The sequence below is a fragment of the Vigna umbellata genome, chromosome 8, assembly GCF_029865625.1.
Source record: "Vigna umbellata cultivar VRB3 chromosome 8, Vumbellata_1.0, whole genome shotgun sequence".
In the NCBI taxonomy this organism is placed as follows: Eukaryota; Viridiplantae; Streptophyta; class Magnoliopsida; order Fabales; family Fabaceae; genus Vigna; species Vigna umbellata.
The window spans coordinates 39,552,139-39,570,809 of record NC_142172.1 but is presented as its reverse complement, the minus strand read 5'-3'; the positions used below and the strand labels follow the sequence as shown (position 1 = coordinate 39,570,809).

Below are 18,671 nucleotides of genomic sequence, written 5' to 3'. Positions count from 1 at the left end.
ACAGAGAAAATTTTTACTCAACTAGAAAACTTCTCCGCATCACTATTTTTAAGTTCCTAATTTGTAGAAGGAGCAAATTGTCCTTCGAGGAAAATGGTTGGTGTCAATGCCTATTTATGTAACATTTTATTGCGAAGCACAAACTATTTGCAATATGGCAATGCTACCATCTTTAGATCTCATAAAGAAACTCTCCAACTTTCAAAAGAAAACTTCATCTGCAAGTTTTACTTGAAAACATACCTATATCTCTCTCACCCAATCACTCACACACACACACACACGTATGAGATATTCATAAAGAAGGAGTTAGAGGTTAGAAGAAAGCAAGGTACCATTACAAATTGAAAACTTTCTTACTCAACTCGAAGTTTTTGCTACAAATGAACTGCAAAAAGAATTCCCAGAAATAGGGATATATATAGAAAGGGGAAAAAAATGAAAAGAATTCGAACAAAAAAAAAGAAACAAGCGAGACAGCGACTCCTAAATGACCTTAAGGGACCTACAATAACTAGACCTAAGACCCTACCCTTTTTGACTTGCATATGTCTACCCTTTTTTCCGCAGTTCTGATTACAATCTTCCCCTAACAGCTAAAAATATGATGATGATGATGATGATGATAACCTATTGCTACTATTCCCGGAGTTCAACCCTGTACAAAAACCAATGAACCAAAGAAATGAAATATCAATAAGAAATAACATAAGACAAGAAGACTGTAGAGGACAGCAACGAAAGAGAGTCCCAACAAAGGAGCATGGCTCCTTCACATGACATCAAATGTACTCCAGGCTAAGGCTGCTGTTAGTGTTTGGAATGAGTTCGGGAGAGGCAGCTGCATTATTCATCGCAAAACCAGATTTCTCAATGCCCCTGCATCTCATTTCCAGCACCTTCTTGTGGGAATTCGAGTGCAAAGATGGACAAAAGGTTGGGCTTGCAGCTGGGCGATACTCCGGGTAGAGCCTCCCAGACTTGAAACGAACACCACATGCATTGCACAGTGTTTTTGGCCCCATTGGCCCTGCTCTCCACTGTGGTGTCTTCGTTATTTCACAATGCATGCATTTCCTAACCGCTTGCAATCCATTCTGATTGCTATCACCGCCACCTGCAGGAACTGTCACCTTCACTTTCTTCTTTTTCTTAGGCTCCCCACACACTTGCTTTGGCATCTTTGCTACAAGTTGAGACTCGGCAAAATTCTCAGAGTCTGAAGAGGTCTTCGGCGAAATTACATTTGGTTGTATGTTCTCCCCGACAAAGGACGAGGCAGGGGAAATGAGGTTCATGGCTGGCCGAGGATTGAAGGTGGCAGGACGTGGACGCTTGCTGCGTGCGCGTCCACATGGCACAGGGATGTAAACCTCCGGGCTTCGTGGCGGCGCCGGCACCGTCTTTCCCCCGGAGCAGGAACTGCTGCTCTCAAGGACAGAAACTGGGCTTGATGTGTGGAATTGGTTGTGCACTGAGTCCTCCTTTGTGATGCACGATGGCTCTTCCACTTTTTTCATGGTCAAGCTCCCCCCACAAAACGAATCCTCCACAAAGTTCGACAGCCATTCCAATTGCACAATGTCTTCATACTGCAATGCAATCACCACATTCATGAGAATCATATCTTTGCCTTGTCAAATTCAAATGCATTTACTCTATCTTTTTTCTTTTCTCTTATACAATTAATACTACTATTCGTTAAAAGCGTGTTGTGCTATGTTTAGCATATTCCACAGAACAACATGCAAGCTCTTCAAATTGAATGAGGAATACGAATTTGTGCTCACTGTGAAAAGGGTATCATCAAACATGGAAAGCTAGAGAGTGAGTGACCAACTTTTCTAATTATTTGTGTTTTGTTGTTGCATCATGTGATTGTCACATGCAAAATCACATGATATCCAATAATGATGTTCAAATAATGGAGAGGTATGGGGATGTGCTGTGCCACATGTCACCGACAAAATTAAGTGTCATTTTAAAATACTAAAATTACTTTTTAAAAAATTACAATATAATAATGGTGAGTTAATAATGTCTCCCCAGCTAGAATTTAAACTATAAAAATTTCAAATTTAAATTATATATACAAAAAAATATTATTCCGTCAAGTGTCTAGATATTTTGAAATTTATTATCTTTATAGTGTCTACCAATTATGATTTTATTTTTAAAAAAATTATGCGCCATTTATGGAATGAAGACAATCACTTAACAATGCTCCCCACAACTAGAACCAAAATTTCATGCTATCAAATACGCGTGGTGTCAGGCTGGCAACGGCAAACACACAATCAGATCCGTACATGAAACTGTGATGTCATAATCTAAGTAATCCAACGGCATCATGGGAAGCCAGTGACGCAAGGACATATAATTACAGAGCAGTTCACGGAATTCATGTGAACGCGCCAAAAAATTCAACAAAACAACAAATTGGATAAAAACTGCAGCTTTTTCTAACAACTAACCGGAACTGAGAGCTCGGCGGAGAGGTCCGAAGCGCTGTTGCCGGAGAACACCGAGTCAGAACCGGGAAACGAATCCGCCCCGGCGGGCCAGATGCTTGCCAACGAGTTGCAGTTTCCGGCGGCGGCGGCGGCGGGCAAGGTTGGGGTGATTCCCTCAACTTCCTCCACAGGAAAATCGAGAAGGTCGTCGATGTGGTCAAAGAAGCTACCGCAGTCTATCTCATCCATGAAGTTAGGTCCAACCATTTTCTCGGCAGGTGGAAAATTCCCTGAGAAAATTCAAAAATGGATAGAAAATCAGAGTGTGAAAGGAGAAAATGGAAAAGAAAATATCACATGGGGGAGACAGTGGCCCATTGTAGCCATTGTTGCGTAAATCAAAATTAATATTTTTCTTTGGAATCATTAGAGAGAAAGGGAAAAAAAGTTAACAAAAGGTAACTGACATGCGTTGTTATTATTAATTACTTATTTTGATGAAATGAAAATCCGAAATTGAAGATTTTAGCATGTGAGTGCAATGAGTGCTGCGGCGCATGTTAGTATGAGCTGTTCCCAGTATGGCATTTTGATTTTATCCAGAAAAACCTTCACTCTGTATTTTCTATTTCCTTTGAAGTAATCGAAGATACGAAACCTCATTTCGGCTACCACTTTTTTCCAAATTAAACAGAATGTGAACATTTTGAAAATTGGGGTAAAGTTGAAGAAGGCCAGCAAGCTAACCTCGTTCAACAAAGGAAAATTGAAGAGCAGGTTGAGAATTCAAGTTGAGGCAGAGAAAGAAAAAACGAAATAAACAAGAGGGAAAGACAAAATCACGTAATGTTTGAAAACAGTTTAAGAGAAAGGCGAAGTGTTGAAATTGAATTCCCTGGAATGGTAAGGTTGAAAATCAGAAGGTGGGAAGGAAAAGAAAGCAAACCTGAAGGGTAAAAGTGGTATGTTTGTATGTTTGAGATGAAACTGAAGAAAAAGGTGCAATCTTTAAAGGTAGAAAAGCTGGACAGCAGAGGAGGCAAGGAGGAAGAAGTGTGTGAGGGGGGTGGAGAGGTGTTTGGGGTTTTTGAAAGGAGAAAGAGAGAGAGGAGAGTGAAGAAGGCTTAAATGGAAAGAGGAGGTTATGAAGAAGGGAGAAGAAGAAGAGAGAAAGAGAATGTGATGGGCACTGGTAGGTGAGGCTCCTTCATCATTGCTAGCTGTCTTTTACTACCTCCACTGTCGTGATGTTGAAGACTTCTTTCTCTCTTGTTCCTTTTTCCATTCATCTCTCTCCTCAGATTAACCATGGGTCCCACCCACCCTTCTCTCTCCTTTCCTCCATTCACGGACTTCCACCCCACCCCACACAAACCATCTTCGTTTCAATTTCAATCCATCTACCCAGTCCCATTTCCCATACCACCCCCCAACTAAATTTTCAAAAATAATTAACACCAAACGTAAATGCCTTTTCATTTTCAATAACCACTAAATACAACAACACCATGCTCTTTACCTTTTCTTCTTCGCTGCTGGGTCTCAGTTTCTGTCAATTGCAATGCTTCCTTTCGGAGAGAGGAAAAAAAGTGAGAAACCAAGAAGGTGCAGGCTTTACATAAATAGAACAAGAGAAGCTTGTGTTTTGTCAGCCTTTTTTTAACCGCCGTGTTTCAAACACTGTTTGTTTCTGCTTAGTCTCTGATTTCTTAAATAAAACAAAACAAAATTACTGCGTGGGTTTGCAGTAAAGCTGAAAAGTCAGAGTTTAGGAGCTTCCTCGAAGCGCGTGAGACACACTGAAAGCGTTATTACGACCTGTACGAGTGTTTGTTACGGGTTCGGAAACCGATGATTCTTTTGTATTCCACGCTGGATATGGTCACTTTGGATAGCCTCATTTATTATTTTAATTATATTTATTACGCGTTGCCACTCAAAACATAAATTACTACAGTACTATTATCCCCTTCTTTTTTCCATTAATTACCGTTTTTACCAAGTTTGAATTTTACCTAATTCCTGCCACCGTATGATTGACAAATCGTAAGTTTGCGTTTGTGGAAATTTTTATTCTTTCAAAAATAAGAAAAAGACAATTCCCATGGAATTACTTGCAGGACAAATTTGAATAGTGCAAGTGTGGGAAGAGTTTTGGAAATTCCAACTTTGAATATATAAAAAACAGAAAATTCTTTGTTTTCAGCTCAAAACCAACAAAAACAGTTCTTGAAATTCTTCTCAATAAACTCTCTCTTTTTCTGTTCCTCTTACACTGTTTTCTATTTTTACAACCAAACTTATTCTTTTAATAAATTATACCATTTTCTTCACCTTTGTTTACATGGTTTGGTTTGTACTCTATTTATTAGCCTTATCACACTTGGCTATCATGCTTTACATGCAACACTATAAACTTATGTTTCAAACAACATTTTATTTCATTCTCTTCTTTAATTTAATCCTTATTATTATATCTATACTTGTAAGATCCCAACTCACATTCCATTTCTTTCAGATGAAATGTAAACACTTCAAAAACAATTAAAACCCTTTTAAAAATGTTGTATTTATTGTCTTATGTTTTTTAATTGATCTCTTTACTTTGTTATTTTATTTTTAGAAAAATTACTTTCAATTTTATTTCTATTCATCGTGTTTATCTTCGGTCCACTAAACCAATTTTTTTAAAGAGAAAACATTATCTGTCACATTCATAATTTTTCTTACTTTCTTTTCTTTTTATAGAAAGTCTTATTAATACTTCAAAAAAAATATTTATTAATGAAATAAGATTATTACAAGCAATAAACGGGTCTATTAATTATTTATTTAACACGGTTTTTTATCCTGTATTTAAATTCAAAAACACTAATTAAATTAAAACAATTGTGTATCTGTTTGTTTGTATGATCCAAAGTGAGCATCTTGCTACTGATTAAGTATTTTATATTCTCAAGTAGAATGACATGAAAACAAACTCTATAAAGAAATTATACCTACTTTATTGACCTCTTTAAGTTAAAAGTGATTACTTCAAACTATAAATGTGTGGTTGATTTTAATTTGTATCTCAATCAATTACTAATTACGGTTACAATTGAATTGTCAATAACTTTATATACAATTTTAGAAACAAATTAATAATTTTCCAAAAATATTTTTTTAATTTATCTACAAATTAAAAAGAAAAAAAAAGAGCTGAACTGGTTTACACTTATAAATTATAAAAACACACCATTTTCATTGTAATACTTATTTGATATAACATCAAGAGGGTTATTATTATTATTATTTAGATATATAATTTATCTCTGCAAAAGTAATTTGTAAGTTGGAAAATAGTGTTGTATGGTAATTGAAGAAAACATTGTCATCATATATTTGATAATTAACTATTTTTATAGTGATGACTGTAAAAGTTAAAATAACCCTAATTTTGCTAGTTTAAAGTCTTTGTATCAAATAAGAATGTTATATAAAAATTTGACTCATTTTTTAAAGAAACATAATTTTATACTTAAAACATCTGTAATGAAAAATGCAGACAATAACTATATTCTGTATACCAGTGTTTTAAAAGGTTTAGTATTCAATCATTTTTCTTATGGACATTTAAGTTCTGTTTGTTTCTACCGACAAAGAGATAAGAAATAAATAAATGAAAAAGAAAACTTGGAAAAATGAAAATTTAAAAATACGAAAAACAATACATAATTTCACACTTAATTTTCTTTAGAAACAAAATTGTAATATTATAACATTATGACATAAATATTATATATATAATAAATTACATAGAGAAATATAACCAATTATATTTATGTAAATATAACTAAATATTTATCTTTCATATTATAATAAAAATTTAAATAAGAATATTTTAATACATAAATTAAAATACGTTAATTAACTAACTTGTGAGATAATTTTATTGTATTATGAAATATTTATTTACAATCATTTTTTTTCAATTTTAATTTATAATTATTTTTGTTACATTTTAGTTAAATATTTTTTATAATTTGCATGATTTTATTATTTTTTTTCATTTGGTTATATGTAACAAATTACTTAAAAGAAACTTTATTGTCTTTTCTTCTACTTTATCAATAAAAAAAACACAAATAGAAAATATCAAAAAATTAACTAACCCTCTCAAAGAAAGAAGTTTACAATTCTAAAGTTTAAGAATTGATAATTATTACCAGAAAAAAAAAACTAGTAACAAGAAGTAAAATACCAAATTAAATAAAATGTAATCCTATTTTCAGTTTCACATATATTAAACAGTCAACACAACCATTATCTTTAGAGTAAACCATTAAAATAAGATGTGGTATGAGCTATTAATTGAGTCAAAACCAGTCATGTGCATTAATTAATTAAGGAAGTAAAATTTCTTCCAGTTTTCCATTTATATTATTAAACTTAAAAAACATTTGGTAAAAAATTAAAAGGTTCTTTAACCCCTTAATGTAACAATGATTCATTTCGGTATATAAAAAATAAATTTTGATGCAACATATAATATTTATTCAACAACTATAACGATGACAATAAAACTTTAAACATACCCTAATAAACATCAAACTCTCTACTAAAAAAAAATCAAACTTTCTCATTAGACAATATATTTTAGCTTAACTAAATTTAAATGATTAATTAATTTGAGTTAATTACCAAACCAAACTTTAAAAGGAAAATACTCCCTTGGAATGCAAGGACTAATGGTCAATAATTTATTAAAAATAATTTGACATGGTAATTGACTAAAAACATTATAATTATGGAGTAGCCCTTCACAATTATGAAATGCAATTTTTTCTTTGTGAGCTTTTTTTGACCACAATATAACTCAATCCTTAAAGGAATCATAATTGTTAATTAAAATATTGTATATATACATATTTATGGATGCCCACAGTGTTAACAGGGAAAAACTAGTGTGAACAATGTCACCCACGTGGTTAATTAGTTAATCTGTCTCGCTCACTTTATGTGACTTAATCTTCAATCCTAATGTAAGAACAAGTAAATTGACTTTAGCTTGTATATAAATCATGTTTTAAAAATTTTAAGAGTTTTGAAATCCTAATTATACAAGTAAAGACTGCAACTTTTGGTAAGTTACTTTTACTGTGTTGAATACAAATAATCAATTTTATTTTCATGAAAAAAACAATTTAATTAAGAATTTAGGTATGTTAAAATATAAAAGAGAATACGTAAGATACAAGAATGTGTTAAATTTTGGCTTTAATAACTTTATGTAAAGGTCATCAGTATTACCTATCTAGATATTTTATTATATGGTTACAATTTGGTACTCAAATTCGTGGACAACGAAAATTAAAATTGATAACAAATTATTTTATATATATATTTAAGATTTTAGTAAACTTTATGGCAACATGATTCGATATTTTTCTTTGTGTGCATTAAATGTATATAATAACATATGATTACTTATTCAAATAATTTAGTATATGATATTACTTTATAGTTTCTTTTAAAAAAAATTATTTAATGAAAATGACTCGAATTTATGAAAGACTTTTTGACTGCTAAGTTTAAATAAAATAATTATGGTTTTAATTGATGTTTAATGATGTAATAATCTTAAAATTAAAGGTCATCTCACATTATTATTTTACTTACTTATAATAGAGAAAGTTTTTTAATATATATATATATATATATAAAGATGATATGTAAAAAATACATAGTAATATTTTTCCAAGTAAATGGTCAATACTTTTCTTTAATATGTATATGATAAAAATAAAAGATAATTTTTATGTTTAATTCTTATAAAATACATGTAAATTTACATATGTTATAGAAAAAGGTGAAACAGTTAATGAATTCAATGACTAATAAGATAGGTTTAAACTTGAACGTGAAAGCAGAACTCTGAGTTTTGACATGTCCATGACGCAATTTTGAATAATACTAAAAAATCTCTAAAATTTGAATTATATCTTTTTCTAATAAATATAAATTTATGCCTATTATATTTTTAAGAAACATATTTTTGTCTTTTATAATATGTTTGATCGATGTAAAAAAACCTAAATAATATGCATAAACTTTCTTTTGCGTGTTAGTAGATTACTTTATCAAATCTGTACAGTATAAAATATTAACCGAGTGGTTACAAACAACCAACCGGATATTCAAGTAATCTGTTTATATCTTATTCTGTTTATATTTTATTGGGCTTATATCAGTTTAGGATCCATGAGATAAATTATAAATACAAAGCCAGGGCCGAAAGCCAGGTACGTTTCACTTAAACATATTACTCTCAAATACTCAATAGTGATAATCATTCACTAAACATTCAACCAAGAGCCGAGGCTCTTCAAATCACACGTCTAACTTGGGCGTCGGAGTACCCGAAACAAAATCTATTTTCAATACACCAATAACAAAGTGAATGAATTAATGTAAAAACATTTTATATTGTCAATGAGTGATCGGTAAACTCTAAAACATGCGAAAATAACAAGAAATAATTTTATACTAGTAAGTTTAATATTTTGCACATAAGTTATTAATTGATGATGTAAAGGTTAAATACTAAATTATGAGAAATAGTGGATATCATCATCATTACAAATAAGTTTGTATTGTGTTTCTAAAAAGAAATAATCATGCATATTTTTCTATTTTTTACTTTTAAAAACTATGATTTAATTAACAGCGTAAAACGTATAAAAAGAGAGGTTCTCAAAACATTACACATTACATCATTAACCTAAATCCCCGATTTTAAAGTAATAGTTTAATTAACTTTTAATGAAATGGAATTATGCTAATTAAAATGTTTTAACGTCTACAATTTTTTAACAATCAGTACCCTTTTATGCTATGTTAACAAACTGGTTGACTAAGATAAATCAGTTCATCCAGGTTTGAAATTCAGAGGCCAGAAAAAAAGTTGATTATATTATTTGGTCACATGCAACTAACAAAAGAGTTGAAATTGAGCACCCGTAAAAGAGTTGGAACCGAATTAACCAACTTCACGAGAAAATTAATTCCATGTCCACTAAGAACTGTTTGACTGCCACACGTGCCTAAGATTATTACTTACTTTTATAGTGAAGTTTATCAGTTTAAAACTTTAACTATGTCAGTTACATTGATGTTTGTGTAGGTTCACGAACCCTACTGCCAATTTATCGAAGACTAAACCTGTTATAATTTTAGCAAAATTTAAGAAGAAAAAAAACATCATTAACTAGGTACTTAAATTGTTTTCGTCTTCCTAATTCTTAAAATTAGAAAAGGTAGTTCTCTAAAACGAAGCAACAGATTTTGAATATAGAAATGAAAAGGAAAAAGGTTGAGAAAAGTGACTGCACAACTGAAGTGTGTTCGGCTTTGGGTCAAACTGAAATGATGCGTTCAATTGGTCTCATGTACCTTGTTATTTTTTTATCTCTTATATTTTGTTTCAGTTACTCTTTGAATCAATTCCTTGAAAAATACTCAGCCTTCAAAATCTGTTGTTGAAAGGGGACAAAGGGACACAGTGTAGTGCTGCTATTTCCATTCATCCTTTACTTCTTTAACTAACTTCGCTTCCACTCTTTGAATCTCTTTCTTCTAAAAGACTTATTCTTCTTTTTTTAATTGAAAAAAAAATACATTTTCAATCACTCTAAGTGTTAGGCTTAGCACCAATTAATCATTCCAAATTCATAGCCTTCAAAGTTTGTTGAAAAAACAAGTTAACTTTTATTTTATTAAGTAACAATGCTACAATTCAACGTGCCAATCACTACACTCTGTACATTTTTAAATATATAAATTAACTCTGAATACGCTAAGTGCCTAACACGCTGTTTATGGTAATTAACATAATTACGATTTCACCGTTTCTCTTCTTCGTGTCTTAATCCAACCCCACGTTCCGGATCCTTAGTTTTTTAATTAACTATTTACTTTATGACAGTGTTTTCTATTTTCTGAACAGATCATGGTTGGCAACTTGGCATCGTGTTGAGATTTGGAAGGTTGTGTTTATTGGATCAAATGGAAAGTAAAAAACAAAACTTGAGTTGAAGCCAGAGAGAGCGAGGGAAAAAAAGAAGTTTTATTTTGTTTCTTTTCATATATTTCAACGCGCTTATACGCCCCGATACAACTGTTTTATACTTTTTGACTTTACATGCCTAACACAGTTCATTTACCAATTAGCATAAGCAACTTTCTTATTTTATTTTCTTAACTTTCTTTTTCCTTCTTTTATACCACGCAACTTTTATTCTTTTAATACTTCAACTAAAAGCTAACCCTGCTGAACAAAACTAAATGCATGAGTTAAATAATTATAATTTTAGTTTCTTTCTTTTAAATCATGCCTGATATTTTCCTCTTTAATTTAGTATAGATTTAATAAAATTTAAAGAGTTTTATAAAACGTGAGACATAGAATTAACGTGTGATGAATGTTTCTACTGACCAAAAATATTTGTTTGTCAATTGTCTTTTTTTAGAGAAGACTATCCCTAAACCAGAAAGCATAAATATATCTTCAAGAATAGGAGGAGTATGAAAGCGATGTTGCGCACCGACGCTTTTCTCTCTGAGTTGCAAAAAAATCACTTATTAAAGTCACTTCCTTAACTAAATGCGAATGTAACGGATTTAAATGAACGACGTGATTGAACGTCAAAGTCTTCAAAATATATGCAAAAATTGTCTTTATATATATACCAGTTTTACAACGCGTATTTCTTCTAGAAAATATAATTCCACTGAAAAAAATCGAATAATTAAACCTTTTGTTTTCAATATAATTAATAACTTAATTTTTCAAGACTTGGAATTAATTAAATCATAGATTCACGCTAATGTGTTGCCTGTGATGTACAGATAATTAGGATTAGATAGCTAATCAAGTTGCTTTCTTAAATTAATTATGGGTGTGTCGGTACAGTGAGAAAAATGCTCTTGTACTTTTTTTCCTATTGAGAATGGCACATGGGTTTGTATCCTTATTGTGCAAGCATGCATGATGTATAAACAAAGATTCAATGCCAAATTAATTTCCCTAACAAGAAAATATTAATATTATAATGTGATCACATTTTAACGTACATAATAATTGTAACAAATAAACCGAAAAAATAATATCAATAATTTAATTAGTGAAAGTTTAACAACTGTTTCCTTTTTTTAATAAACCAGAGGCATGCACCCTTCGAAGTACAACATGTGTTGGGGGATTGTAATTCAGAAAAATTAGTTCTTAAATGGTCTCATCTGAAATTGAAGATTTACCATTGAATGAAGATTTAACTAGAAACTGTAATCTGCTTTGACGACGAGCCACTGTTGAAATTTAGATATTAACTATTTAATTAATTATAGTTTATAATTGGAGTGCTTTTCTGTTGCTCGGCATATTCTCCATACATTTACTTTATCTTATGTCTATTATTCTTTTTATCTTTACTGTCCTATATCCAGATGTCATATAATATAATTCAATCGTTTAGGTTTTTTTTTTAGGTTAAATTATTAAATGGCATTAATCACGAATAATTTTCATTTTATATCAGTACTGATTAATTTTTAACCCAGTACAATAGTTAGCATAAGTTCAAATATTCAAACCTTATTGTTATCACTGTAAAAGAAACAAAAACTCGTGAATATTTTATCGAATTTTTAAGTGGATAAATTACTAATTACGTTGGACTATTTTATATAATTTTAAATGGATAGCTACTTATCGAGAGTGAGTAACCAGGTGCAAAAAAGTTATTGACATAAACCATCAACATATGGATCGTTAAGGGTACAGTTACACACCCAAACATACACGATCGTGATCTTTGATTCTATGATTAAAGTATAGAATGTGCTTACATGATTAAATTTCTCATTTATGCTAACATAAGCGACACCAAAATAATTAAATAAATCAATAATTTTATATTTGGAGTGATTAATGTTAATTCGTTTTATATAAAGAATTTTTGCACGTATAGAACTACAAATATTTGTATATTTTGTGAAATAAGTAAAAATAAATAGCATATAAAAGTGGAATGATGTGGAAGACGAAGGGAAGTGAAGAAGAAAATTAGGGAATAAGTAACAACAAAAGCCTAACCATGGTACTTACCTTTGTTTTACCTTAATTAACCTTCCCAATGTTATGTCGGCATGTTACCTCCCATGCTGCGTGGGTCCCGCGTTGCATGTTCGAAAGTTCGGTCCACACGTTCATCAACGTGGCGAATATGGACTATCCCAGTTACCATGGACCCCACCCACTCAATTCCAGCAACACCACGTGACGTGGGGACTTCCCTCACGTGACCTTGCCATTGCTTATTTTCATTCGTCACCTCGCTCCACTCCACCCAACGCGAACCTGCCACGTGTGGTTGCTTGACCATTTTTTCGTCAAAGCAACCGGTAACCATCCATATGTTGTCATGTCATTTTGTTTTACATTTTTATTTCAGAAGCAAAATGAAAGAGTATTAAGATATTTTCTGTTGTTACAGTTTTTAAAGTGTTTGGTTTGGATGCATCATGTGGCGGTGGGGCCCACATATGGTAGTGCCGTACCTAAACATGGTCCGGGACAAAATGTGATCTCTCAGGGACTTTTGTGGGTCATGACCCAAACAATGCCTACCCCACAAATCAGTCCTTAATTTAGGATTACGGAACCATTATCACTTTAATTGTTATATTTAATGTAACCAAACATATCACAGTATCAAATGAAATCCCTCAATTATTAATATCATTACCAAATCAGCGTCACTGAATTTACTACAAATACTGAGGACAAGTTGGCCGAATACTCACTAGGATGTTTTATTAGACAGTAAAAAAAATTGAATTTTTAACACTGAAAATAATTATCTAAATAGAGAGTACGTTGTCATAATTCTTGATCCAAGTGGTACGTTTGAAATGTGAAAAAGTTGCTTGATTTGGTGTAACAATAATAGAGGAATAGTGAAATGAGAATTTTGGAAGGTGCTATGTTACAAGAAAAAACAGAAGATAATAAGAATGTCTGATCCATTGAGGGTGTGCAGCTCACTGGCAGAATGCAGTGAGCTGTAAACTTAAATAAACACGACAATGGAGAAGCAACGAACGAGGGGAAAGAGCACGATTCTAAGTATATGTTGACTATAGATAGTTTATTATTAATTTAATGTTAAATCATTGAACTTGAATAACATTTTTTACAGTACTATATGCTTAGTATTTCTGAACCATGGTTTGGATCCCAAAGCACATTCTTATTCCTATAGTTAGTTCCCTCTTTTAATTTATTCTTAGCCCCTTTTTTCTGAATAAATTTTCTAACCAAGTGGACAATCATTTGTTGTCACCTCTAAACTTATATTTTCACTGTATATATTTTCTTATCCTTAACCAAGTAAATGTTTTTACTATCATATTTATTCGACATTAAGCTGACTGATTATTATACAGTGAAATCAAAGTAGATCAGGAGCTGGTAGAAACTTTAGGTACGTTACTGAATTGAGAAAATAAAAAATTATAATAATCAGATTCAGCGAAAACACAAATTATTTTATTTGATAAAAACACGACAAGTTATTTATAAAGTGCAAAATGATTCACACTTGGTGATTTCGAAAATCATCGAAAACATTGGGCGAAAAAGTCAACTTTTTAATAATATTTAGAGAAGCAGTAGAAGGTATGAGAATAATTCAAAGGAAACATATTCGCAATAGAGTAGAGTGTGATGATTAATATTTGGTATCAATTAATTCAATACCACACTGAAGTTTTGAGAATAACATTTTGGTAGTTCAAATGATATTGTCGAACCCTAACATATTACCTCAAGAGTTAACCATAGAAATGAAAGTCATACCTATTTGTCTTAAATCTATACGATATTAATCAAAGAATTGAATACTATATAAAAAAACCTATTCACATTTGAGGTTACTTTGGAGAATTGTTATCTTAATTAAGTAATATAATAAGTGCCTAATATTTGTTAGAATTTGTGAATCATATATCAAAGTAGGCTTTTTAATATCTTCCTATATATTTTTTGCTTATTCTTATTGAATCGTATACAAGTATGGTGTGGTGAATCATTTTCTTAGATTAGTTTTAGCGAGCCATCTTTATATATGTTTCTTAAGGAGTATCTTGAAAGAGTAATAATTCAAGAAAAAGATAATCAAAATTAAAGAGAATGTTAAATTAAAAGTGACATTTTTCCATTTTTTTTATTATCTCATGTAATTCGAAACATATATTTCTTCTTAATTTCTAACATTGTCTTGAATTTATATTATTTTTTGATATTCTATTTTTTATCGGTACAAAATCAAGATAACAATATAGTAAAGATTTTTCTTAAAATAATACATCAAGAAGTGAAACTTAATATAATCCATTTGTAATAAAGTAAATGCTTCCCCTTCAATATTTTCATTAGTCAGTTTTGTTTGAAGTCATATATTAAGACCAATTTATAGTATATAAGTTGGTGAAAATCTCATCTTACAAGCCAATTTTGTGAGGTTGAATTAAACTTAAAATCTACTTCTTAACATGATATTAGAGTCAAGTCTTGTCATTTCATAACATGAGCATCACATTGTATTTTTCAGAAAAAAAGAAAACATTTTTTACGTATATAATAATTTTTATGAGCTTTCACTTATTTAATGAACCTCGAGAACAAGGTAGGTATCAAAGATGAAAATTTTATAATTAAACCTGAATACATCTTATCCAAAACAAACACATTCATATAACTAAATTTATTATGTAACCTTAATCATAAATTTTCTAGATTAAGAAGTTTTTTGTGTTGAAAAATATAGTTGGATATCATTACTTGATTGTAAAATAAATGAATAAAAAAATTCTCTATAAATATTTTTTTTCACTTTTTTTATTCTCTTTTTCACATACTATTATCGTATATCACTGTGTGGTTGTCGTTTAAAATCAACATACAATAGATTTGTTAACTCTCCTTATTAATGTTAATTGTGCATCCTCATATATGTTGAGAATCCAAGTGTGAGTCTAAGTTCCACATTGAATAAAAATAAGAAAGTACAACACCTTATAAAGATAAAAGACCTATTAATCTACTGTCTTAAGGTTTTGGGTAAAAAGTGCTATCGATCCCTTATATAGTTGAGCTTCGATGTTATTGGTGTTGAGGTAACCCACAGGGTAATCTCCTCTTTGATAGACTAGGTTCCATTTGTGTTGGACATTTTGAGTGTATAAAATTATGATTTTATGACATGAGTTACGTAAATTAGCTAAATATGCATGACTTATTATTATATTATTATTATTGGTTTGAATAATGTAGTGTTTATTCATATATGAAACGTTATATTGTTATTATTTTTCATTATGTAAATGTTATTTTCCAAGGATTCATCAGGACTCAATGGAATATTTCATTATGTTTGGTGCTATCAAGTGTAAACAAAAATTAATTTAGAAACTAATACAAAATAAACTGCTTTTCCAAAAATAAGACCAAGTGCATTTTCCCATGTTTCTCGCCTTCCAAAATTGCACACCTAAATAGATATTATGTACATGTGAAATAATACTTGAAAAATGTAGCGGATTCAAATAAACTTAAAATTGATTGCTTGACAAATTCGAGCAAAAGAGATAATTCAGTCATAAAAAGAAAAACGAACAAATTGAAATAATTTTTCCTTTGTTTTCCTAAAGTAGGTAACAAAACACTTCTTTTATAAGTATGGAAGAAAACGTGTATAACGTTTATTCTGCTATATATCTTGATACATGATGTAATATTATGATATTTTTTGCGACGGTGAAAGGAATTATATATTACATTTGAAATGTAATTTTGAACAGTAAATGTAAATGGAATGTGGCATGAAGTGAGTCAGTTATTTATTGAACGTGAGTGCATGAATGCAGTGGTACTAACAGTTATTTAGTGGTTATACTACTGGTACTAGTTGGCTTCGCATGCCTTTTAGCGAGTGTTGGTTGTAAGTCACGTGCGACCTTCATCCGGTACTTGCATCCACACAATAGGGAATACTGGTCCCCACATAATCATAAACATCTTTCACTTCTGGCCCTACTATCGTGCTCCGCACCGCAGCCTGTTAATCACCCCTCTCGAAGGCACGTGCCACGTCACCGGATGTTAAATTCCGAAGGAGAAATATCCCTGATAGATAGTAAAAGCACGTGGAAAGGAACGTACTGCACCGCTTCAAATATTATATTATTGTAGTTATTATTATTATTTCATAAAATTATTAAAGCCGTATAAAAAATGTAAGTACAGAAAAAGAAGGAAAATGACCGGAATAAATGTGGCATGTTGGTGGTGCCGACAGTTAAGGCACCAACAGGTTAACCGGGAAAAAGAGGTTGATTACCGGTTAAGGAAGGGAAACGGAGCTGAATCCCATGCATTCGCCGTCGGTGCGTACTATTTTGACTTCCTTTTAACTCCTTTCTCCCAAACCGATTTTCGTTATCTCAACACTTTTATAAGCATTTATTTATATATATGAGAACGGAAATCACCGTAAATTAATTTTATGTTTTCGAATAAACAATGACTGTATTTACACAAATTGAGTAAAAAATGGTTTCTCGCTTCATTTTAAAGCCCCAACAACTAATATTAAAAAATCGAACACCATGTCTGTAATATCCAAAGCAGAAGAAGACCGTATTGCAACGGTCAGGATTTGTCAATATATTGTATAATCAGTAATTTTTGTTTTTTTTTTCTGATAAGAGAATACAGGGTTCCTCTTTATTAACATATTTATTATTAAAGTTTAGAGACATAATATTTGTTTATTCCGAAGACACATGAGGTGTGCCGGAGAGGAAAGGAAAAAAATAAAGGAATCACGTGACGGTGTCACGTGGGAGTGGATATATTAATATGTGAAGAAGATTATATAAGTAAAGATTTCTCAATCAGCGAATTAAACGGCGAGAATAGGGAAAGGAAAGCGATGGTTACATGTGAGGTGGGGGCTAAGAAGGTCTTTTCCGCAAGGCTTTTAGTTTTAAATAAAAGTTTGAATTATTAAATTAAGTGTCTCCTTCAAAAGACAAGGAAGATTTATGAGGCATAGGAAGATACAACATCTTTGAATGCGGACATGTGCCACGTGGGTGCCACAATTACATCACACAACGTGGCGACAACGTTGTTATTTTCTGGTTTCTATGTGCGGTCAAATTACGTGGTTGCCCCTGCGTACGATGAATGTGTCGGTGCATGAAAGAAGGGCATTTTGGGGGAAGGAAAATGAAGGGTTTTTTGGGGTGGTTCCCATTTAAGGTAACGTGGAAAAAGAAATAGAAGAGTGTGTGGAGAGTGGCAACCCACTCCTTATGAAGGTTTGCATTGGGGACACAGCAGAACTCGAAACCTCTAAAAACACTCTATTTATCAATCACGATCACAATCATATTATAAAACACTTATATGCAAAAACAATGAGAGTTGGATAATCGTTTTCACAACTTTGGTTGGACCCATTTATGATTAAATACTGACTCTTTTTTTTTTATAATAAGAAAAAAGGTGTATTGATTTTAGTATGAGTTGTGGGTTGTGTTGAATTTTGTTTGCGTTTTTGTGAGAAGGTTGGATAGTAAGTTTTGTGGGCCTAGCAAGTTCTAATAAGAGAGGCAAGTTTGTCCCAAAGCCCAATCTTTGTTTGGAGTTATGTAGAAAATTAATTACTAAGGAAGTTGGCCCACAGCCATAAACCACAAAAATGCCAAAAAGACACCTAAGAAACAAAGCAATAAAAATGATGCATAGATCAACATGGATGGAATCGTTCACGCCAATGACCGACACTTTTTTTTTTTTTTTTTTAAATTTGTTTAGAGCCGCGCGTTTGATGTTTGAACCGAGAATGTTTTGTTATCCATAGCCTTGTAAGATTTTTTGATGCATTTTATAAAACTTTAGCCACATAATTCCTTGGATTGATTTTTGTTATTCCTCTGAAGAAGATTAAAGTGAATGATATTCGCGTTATGAGAGAAAGGATTAAAGAGAGAAGAAACAAAAAGATGAAGAGATTTGAATGGGCAGTCATAAATGAAAGAGTATTATGAGATATTATTTTGATTTTGAAGGAATAGAGAGTTTGATAATAATTGCACAGAAAAAGTAGA

The 18,671-nt window shown here is 31.4% G+C and overlaps 1 protein-coding gene across 3 annotated transcripts; it reads right to left on the bottom strand.

Moving 5' to 3' along the window:
- Window positions 1-332: 332 nt before the first annotated feature.
- LOC124848391 (GATA transcription factor 8-like) lies at window positions 333-4,116 on the bottom strand. Of its 3 annotated transcripts, none has more exons than XM_047326050.2 (3): window positions 3,973-4,116; window positions 2,475-2,743; window positions 333-1,592 (listed from the first exon to the last, which is right to left on the bottom strand). In XM_047326050.2, the coding sequence occupies exons 2-3, from the start codon at window positions 2,718-2,720 to the stop codon at window positions 783-785; spliced, it is 1,056 nt and encodes a 351-aa protein (XP_047182006.2). In that variant the 5' UTR covers window positions 2,721-2,743; window positions 3,973-4,116; the 3' UTR covers window positions 333-782. The 3 variants fall into 3 exon arrangements, with proteins under 3 accessions (XP_047182006.2, XP_047182005.2, XP_087952975.1); XM_047326049.2 differs by lacking the exon at window positions 3,973-4,116 and adding an exon at window positions 3,400-3,689; XM_088096849.1 differs by lacking the exon at window positions 3,973-4,116 and adding an exon at window positions 3,201-3,382.
- Window positions 4,117-18,671: the final 14,555 nt, after the last annotated feature.

Bases quoted from the DNA above. Each gene is read 5' to 3' on its own strand.
- LOC124848391 (XM_047326050.2), bottom strand. From the start codon at position 2,720: ATGGTTGGACCTAACTTCATGGATGAGATAGACTGCGGTAGCTTCTTT. The intron at 1,593-2,474 runs GTTAGTTGTTAG...ATTGCATTGCAG, and splicing joins CCGCCGAGCTCTCAGTTCCG to TATGAAGACATTGTGCAATT.